The 8218-nt window shown below is 47.1% G+C and overlaps 1 protein-coding gene across 1 annotated transcript; it reads left to right on the top strand.

Moving 5' to 3' along the window:
• The first annotated feature begins 4400 nt into the window (after nucleotides 1-4400).
• Nucleotides 4401-5184, top strand: LOC136454603 (protein VASCULATURE COMPLEXITY AND CONNECTIVITY-like). The gene is made up of 3 exons (XM_066454974.1): nucleotides 4401-4502; nucleotides 4663-4871; nucleotides 5004-5184. The coding sequence occupies exons 1-3, from the start codon at nucleotides 4401-4403 to the stop codon at nucleotides 5182-5184; spliced, it is 492 nt and encodes a 163-aa protein (XP_066311071.1).
• The last annotated feature ends 3034 nt before the right edge of the window (nucleotides 5185-8218 follow it).

The raw sequence follows: 8218 nt of genomic DNA, 5'->3' as shown, positions 1-8218 counted from the left end.
AGCCACTACTACAATAAATCTTTTCCAAGGCGTTTGTCAAATGGCCTTGGAGACGGGTGCGCCGGTTGCCCACCTCCATTATTGGGTGGCCAGACAGCCAGCCCGGCAACCACCTCGGTTAATTATTAACCGAGGCGGGCAATCTAAAAGGCCCGCCTAGTTAATATATATTAACCGAAACGGGCATCCTAACGCAACCGTCCCGGTAAATCATTAATCGAGGCGGGCATTCTAACTCAACGGTCGGTAAATCAGGCCTAGCCTGCTAGCCCACACTAGCCCACTATCATCACCAATATATAAACGCAGGGGTTAGGGTTTCTGTCATTCTTCCAGCCGCTTCTCTCTCCCGAGTCGAGCTCACACTCGCGCTCTCCCGAGTCATGCTCACACAGCGCCCTCTCCTCCACCGCTCCTCTCCACAGCAACACTCTCCCCCACTAGTCCTCCCTCTCCCAAGCCACATCGGCGGCGGTGCCTCCTTCTCTCCCCTCGGTGGCGCCTCTCCCTTCCTCTCCCGAGCCACGACGGCGGCGACACCTCCATATCTCCCCTAAGCGGTGCCACTTCCTCCCTCTCCCGAGACCCAGCGACGGCGGCGCCTCCCCTACCCTCTCTCGAGCCCCAGCGACGGCGGTGCCTCCCTCTCTCCCCTCCTTGGCAGGCTGCGGGGCCTCTTGTGGCGGCGGCGCCCTCCACTATCCACTAGGCAGCAGCGGCAGCACCCCTCTCCCTCAGATCTGGCGCCTCTCCTCCCCCATGCACCGGATCTAGTGGTGTAGCGGCCGGATCCGACCGCCAGTGCTCCCCCAGCGGCGGATCTGGTTCTAGAGGCGTAGATCCGGTGGTGGTGCGACTGGATCCGGTGGTGGAGGCACGGCGCGAGGCTCGGCTCTTCTCTGGCAGTGGCAGGTGCAGCAGCACTAGTGACAGTGTGAGGATGGGCTCGGTGGGCCTATGGATGGGCTTGCTGGGCTTGTCCACGGGCTTTCTTATTTTTTGTTTTTTATTTCATTTATCGAGGCAGGCATTTCAACTGCCTCGATTAAGATTTATTTACCGTGACCTTTCGGCTGAGGTGTTTGTGATGCCCATCTCGGTAAATCAAAATACCGCCTCGGTTAAGTTTTATGTAGTAGTGAGCCATATGTTTTATAGTCATAAGTGAGCGTGTAGTGATATTTAGGGATCTCGTATTAAGAAGCAACCAAAACAAAAGTTGTAGACATCGAAAAGTTATGCAACTTTGTAGTTTACAACTTTTTCATTTGAAATCATCTATCTAATGAATATTATGTTTGATTTCTCAAATTTAAAATTTGAATTTTTCAAACGATCTCGGATTGAGAAACGCCCAAAACAAAAGTTGTAAATCTTGAAATGTTGTGCAACTTTGTAGTTAACAACTTTTTCATTTGAAATCATCTATCTAAGAAAAATTAGGGTCGAATTTTCTCACATTTGAAATTCAAATTCTTCAAATGACCTCAGTCGGAGAAATAACTAAAATCAAAGTTGTAGATCTCAAAAAGTTATAAAACTTTATAGTGACAACTTCTTCATTTGAATTCGTTTAGGATCCCAAATATTCATTTTAAAACCAGAGTGACATGAAATGGGGAGAACAAATATCCCAAATGGACACAAGCATCTTACAGGTGGAGTAGTTAGGGGACAAACACGCAAAGCAAGAGGTCAAGGGTTTGAGTGCTGGTGGCTGCGAAGCGCATGTTTTTCGTGCGAAAAATCTTGTCACTTGTGACGCGCGACCGTGTGACTGTCCTATTTTTTCAGCCTGTTTTTGGGGATTTCTGGAAAACCACGTCACTGCCGGTTTATAAGAACCAACACAGATATAAACCCCCTATCACTGTCGGTTTGCCTGTGATGGTTCAAAATTCGATACTGAAGGGGGTTTAGAACCGGCGGTGATTTACCGACCTGTGGTAGTGAGAAGAGTGGACATGAAACATTCAAGGACGCGAAGACCAACAAAGCGATGGAAAAAATCAGGAAGGCCATGCAGACAAAGGCCAAGCAAGATACATATGGTAACATACGTAGAAGAAACAGTGATAGCATATGGAAACATGGACACCATGATGGACTCATACAACTTCGAGTATGATTACTAACTTGACCCACTATTATGTACTTCTTCCATACTCTAACACATCATCATTTAACTTATATATGTACTGCTCGTGCGGCAATGACTTCATTTGTAGAGATATTGATACCAAAAGGGGAAGTGGCAGCGGCTGGGCAGCTGTCCGGACGCCCATGGCTGCTCTTTGTTTCCCGCTCTTGTTCCGTGCAGTGTGCCCCGGCTGCTCCGATTCCGCGCTGCTCGGATGACTTGCCCCGCCCACACCATCCGCCCACACGCGGGGCTGTATGCACCGCCCCCTTCGTTTTCCACCGAGCTCGAACTGTTGCGGCGAGATGGAGGGAAGGGAAGGGAGGGTAGGGAGAGGAGAGGAGAGGAGAGGAGAGGGCGAGGCGCATCGCGCAAGGAAGGCGCGAGGTAGGAGCCGAAGCCCTGCAGCAGACTGTTGTTCGCTAGCCATCGGCACTATTGCAATATGTGCAACACCGGATCTACTTTTGAAACACTCAGATAAAATATTTGCAACATACGCCTCAAGATAGATGAAACACTTGAAACATATGTCTGAAACAATTGCAAAAAAACCTGAAAACACTTGAAAAGCCATCGCAAAACAAGTGCAACATCCAGATAAAACACTTGCAACATGTGTGAAACATATGCAACATCCAAATAAACACACTTGCAACATAGTTCTGAAAAAACAGTTGAAACATTTTGAACAGACCCTTGCAACATACATGTATAGCCATTGCAACATATGCAACATCCCGATCTAATTCTTCAACATCCATATGAAACACTTGCAACATAGCTCTGAAGTATCTGAAACACTAAACATACGCTTGCAACATGCATTTTTAGCAAAACCTAGTCAGCAGACGGACGGAGCACTGCACTGTGGGATCCGGCTATGCGGTCGCGGTGGAGAAGGAGGATGGTAGTGGGTGGGCGGCTGCGCGACCCCCGGTGAGCGGCTACGCTGCCCCCGACGAGCGGCACCTACAGTGGAAGCGGCAGCGGTGGTCGGGCAGGTGTGGCCTTGTGCGACAAGGCGGCAGCGCTGTGCAAGCGCCGGGGAGGAGGCCGCGACGGTGTGGTCGTGGTGCCGCACGCCCCAGCGACGCGGCCGCGGTGCAGCACGTCGCAGCAGTCGCCATGCAGCACGTCACGGTGGTGGATGGCTTCGAGAATGGAGACAGGAGAGCAGAGAGTATCGTTTTTTACAACTCGAGTTGGCCAGTTGGGTGAGAATGTTGGGCCACGTTGAGGCCCACCAAGGGAAATTGCACACAATATTGTTAAGCATTTCAGGTTGCATCCAAATTGGAAAAATCTCAGTCTTGTTCATATTTACCTTCAAGCCTGAGCACTCCCTGAATAGCATCAAAAAAATTTGGAGCCTGGATATTTCTAGCGGTGATGGGTGTGCAAATAGGGCTGCATCGTCTGCATAAAGGGAGCATCGTAGTCTTGCTTTGCTTGGCAGCACAGGTTGCAATAGAGCAGCTGCTTGGTCGATAATTCTTTGCAGCGGATCAATTGTAATGATGAATAGCATCGGCGATAGTGGGTCTCCTTGCCTCAAGCCCTTGACAGTGGGTCTCCTTACCTAATATTAAATAGCCAAAATTTTATTTTTTGTTCACCTCGCCTAACTATCTAGATAGTGGAGAGTTCCTTCCGCCCATTTCTTTTTACTTGATCCAGACCTACGACCTATAGTCTTATATCCACACGAATTTGAACAACCCTCAACTAGCGATGAATATAGGGTATGACTCCGATATGTATTGGGTCATGTCCTCCGTCTCTCGTACTTGACTCAGACACATGACTCCCGCTAACAGCTCGCATCTAGCAATAACGCGGAGTTCAATTAGTATATGTATTGGGTCCGTTGCAACGTAAGGGCATTTTTGCTAGTCTGAAAGAAAAAGAGAAGTGCGTGTCCTATTACATGTGCGATGCTGGTGGCTCAGTGAAGCCTGAATTAAGCCTCAGGGAAAGCTACCCTGAACACAAGCTGGGAATTTTTTATGGTAAAATAAAGATCGACATGAACAAAGAATCGAAGGAAAGCATAAGACACTTTGCTTCTTTAGACAGTCTCTACCCTGAACCCCTGTTGCACTTATACTTTCCTCGCTTTATTCTGTGACTTATGCAGTCATATATATACATACACAAAGCCACCGTAGCCCTTCGTTTACTGTGTGACATCGCTCCTCCCACAGGCCACAACTCCTCTCGTCAGAGAAGAACCCGAGAATAGACGACGCTACACGGCATGGCAAAAGTGACTGGTGCTGTTATTGTCTGCGCTGTGGTTCTAGCCCTGGATATGGCTGCTGGAATACTAGCAATTCTGGCCCAGGATGCGCGAAACAAGGTGCGATTATTGCAAAGTTATATATTTATAACTTTTTTCTCCAGGTTTTGATCCGATCCCTGCAATTAAAAAGATCTTCATGTGCAGAGTAGTAAGAGAGTTTGAGCTGATATAGTCGATTTTCACTCCTGACGCTTTTGGCTTTCGGCGTTACTGGCAGGTCAAATGCGATGTACTAGGGCACCGGTTGGGCGTGGCCGCGTCGGTGCTCTTTATAGCTGCCCATTTGTCAGCCAACATATCTGGCTGCTGCAACTGCAGCTGCAATTGCAACTGCTGCGGCTACAGCTACAGCTGCCGGCAACAACTGATGGACATCCGGGCATCCATGAGTAAAAGGATGAAATTGACGATTACATGGGTCTCATTGTATGCACATCTTGGACATTATTCTTGTGTGTGCAGACTATATAAAATGGCACTACCTAGCTAGTACTATGATCAGGACTGATGATTATATAAATAACTGCTGGACACGATGCATGCGCTCGTACCTCGTAGGGCCGTGTTCCTCGTCGGAGGCGTGCTGCTCGTCGCCGCGACCAGGTGGTTCGGGTTCGTGCACGGCCATGCCGTGGGCATCGGAGCCATCCTGTGCTTTGTTCATAGCGGGATCATCATTGGATTTTACATGCCCGCCATCATCGGCGGCTGTTGTGAGGCCCCTCAAGAACATCCATAGCCAGTCGGCAACGAATTATTCCTTCCTCTTATATTGTTGTTTTGTGTATTTCCACGCATGATTCGACTTTTACTGTTTCTAATTTCATGGAAGCATGTGTCCAAGGAAAAGAATACGGTTTGAGAATGTCGGTATTTGATGACCAACAACTCGTCACGGGGTACCCGGGATAGTGTTCGAAGGGCTTCGGCGTACGCAGAATTCAACAGTAAACACAAAGAGACGAACGATTTATACTGGTTCGGGCCCTTTTGTCGAGTAACAACCTTTACGTCCAGTCGGCGTGTAGCCTTTTGCGTTGGATTGATTGTATGATTGTTAGGGTTACAAGGGGATACACCATACCTCTCTTTATATAGGGGACAGGATAAGGACACGTATCTACTCCTAGTCAGTTACAAGAGAAGAGTCCTAGTCCTATTACAGAATCTAACTTTCATACACTACTACACAAAGCATTTTTAGGGGCGGCTGGTAATCCTTTGTAGAGACGATTTGGCCAGCCGCCCCTACCGAACCGTCTCTACAAATCATGCATTTGTAGGGGCGGTTCTTAGGCCGCCCCTATAAATCTATTTGTAGGGGCGGTTGGTGATTGAGCCGCCCCTACAAATCGATTTGTAGGGACGGCTGGCATTACGAACCGCCCCTACAAATCTATTTGTATGGGCGGCTCAATCACCAACCGCCCCTACAAATCTATTTGTAGGGGCGGCTGTAGTGCCAGCCGCCTCTATAATACCTGTTTGTAGGGGCGGTTCAATCTAGAACCGCCCCTACAGTACGTTTTCCCGCAAAAAATTCAAATTTACAATTCAAATTCGACCAGAACTGTTTGTTTCCGCGTATTCCATCCAGCGTTCGCGTTGCCGAACGCTCCGCGGCCAACGTTCCGAACTGCGTTCGCGTTGCCGAACGTCCCGCGACCAACGTTCCGAACGTGACTACCAGCACAATTGTATTATATAAACTACAATTACAAGTCCAATTCGTAAGGATATATACAATCCATCATTTAATATACAAATTCCATAAACATTGTTATCAACGTCCTAGAGCTAGCCTTTCAGTCTCATGAAGGTGTTGGTACTGAGGATTTCTACCCAAGTCAGACTCTCGATCATGGTAGGTGCCTTTGACGTGTACAATCTAGTCCAATATGAAGTTGCAAAGGTCGCCGACGAGCTCTAAGAGTTGGTCATCCTTGTATGGGCCTTTTTTCATTCCTTTCTCTTCTCTCCACTACAAGAGAACAAGTTTCGGTTTAATATTTCATACCATGTACGAAGTTTTTATACTACTGATAAAGAGGTTCAAACTTACCCTTAAGGGGTGTCTCCTGTAGGCACTGGTGTTACTCATCATAGAACATATATAGTATCCACAATGTACACTCCCAGGCCTCTGCTTGGGGCACTGTGTGTTTTGCATATGAAAATGTTAGGTAATGCTTTTGACAGCCATGTAACAGAGTACTGAAGAAGTAAGTTACACTTACCGCACATAGTGTTTTTATAGCCAGCTTTTCCTTCCTCGCTGGATCATGCCTTCCGTGATGATGAGTGACATAGAACCTAAATGCCATGTTCGAATTATTTTAGCAAATACAACTTGTTAGTATCCATAAGTGAACGTTACAAGTATGTATACAAACATATAAGCTAATGAGATTTGTCGATATGTATACGTCTTGAGAATCGATATGAAGTCTTTGTATGTCGCCGGGTCCTTATCTATTGAATCAAAGACCCATGCCATGCTCCTCCCGACATCGACGGCTATACAAATCCAGTGGTTGTTGTATGGATTTAATCATAGAACTAGATAAGCTCTTTTGCATCGAATAAAACATATCGAACAAAGCTTTAAGTATATAGTTGAACTTACTCGAAGTTGTATGGTAGCCATATAGTAGAGTGTTGTTGTAGATTTTTGAAAGCCAGAGCAATATATGCCGCAACCTTAAGGGACTCTTCCTTTAGTTTCACCGTACAGATGCGCTCTTTCTCCCGAAGAGTCTTTGTAGCAGCTAGCTCTTTGGCATCCACTGTCCACTGTTTAGGGTAATTAAAATTTGGTTGGGCTATAGCTTGAGGGTCTACATACCCGGCTTTCAGACTTGGCATTTGTTTGACAATGTGCACTTGCATTCTATAAATCACGGCGTTGGTTAGTTACAACAAAATTCAAAGATTACATTCATATCATATCGGGAGGACAAGAACTTACAAGCACCACGTGCGAATTAGATTCATCTCCATTTCTCCCAGGTGAAAGCATGTGTGCATGTCATTGAAGTCAAAGATAATTTTCTCGGCTGGGCTTCCAAATGTGCTGGTGGGAAAGCATGCTTGTACGAGATCTATGCTCGTTGGGAGAACATGCAAGTACCAATCATGGAACCTTCTCATTACAAGTGGTAGGCGCCGGATGTCCCGGTTTGGTATAAAGGGCTTGCCTCTTTCATATGTTTTCGGGCAATCCTTTGACCATTTGATGTCATCAACATTTGGATACTGCTTTGCAATTTGGTGGAGTTTGCTAGTTACGGCCTCCTCATAACCCCGTTCTGGGACTTGTTTAACTTGGTTCTCAGGCTTGAACTGGTCATGTGAATACCACTTGGACACCGACGAGACATCTTTCACTGGAACATAAACTGGCCTTATGTTGATTGGAATCTTCTTTCGAAGTTCCCATTCAGGCACGTCCTCGTCTTCTTGTGCATCACCTTCTTCAGGAGGCACTCGTTGTTCATATATCGGTTGTGCTTGTTGAGAAGACTGTGGCATCTCATCATGCACTTGCTTGGTACGAGCTAGAGAAGGTTGTGGTATCTCATCAGGCACATGCTCGCTAGGAGGTAGGGAAGAATGTGGCATCTCAGGTACGTGGTGGTCACGAGACGGTGAAAATATCTCCCCAACCTCAACAACTCGCTCCAAATTTGGGAGAGGGGGAGGCGGCGAAGAAGCAGTCAATATAATGTCCCGTTTGTGCCAGAGGATGAACTTCCCAATAACGTCTCCGAGTA

Source organism: Miscanthus floridulus, chromosome 5 (genome assembly GCF_019320115.1).
Source record: "Miscanthus floridulus cultivar M001 chromosome 5, ASM1932011v1, whole genome shotgun sequence".
Classification (NCBI taxonomy): Eukaryota; Viridiplantae; Streptophyta; class Magnoliopsida; order Poales; family Poaceae; genus Miscanthus; species Miscanthus floridulus.
This window is presented reverse-complemented; position numbering and strand designations above follow the sequence as displayed.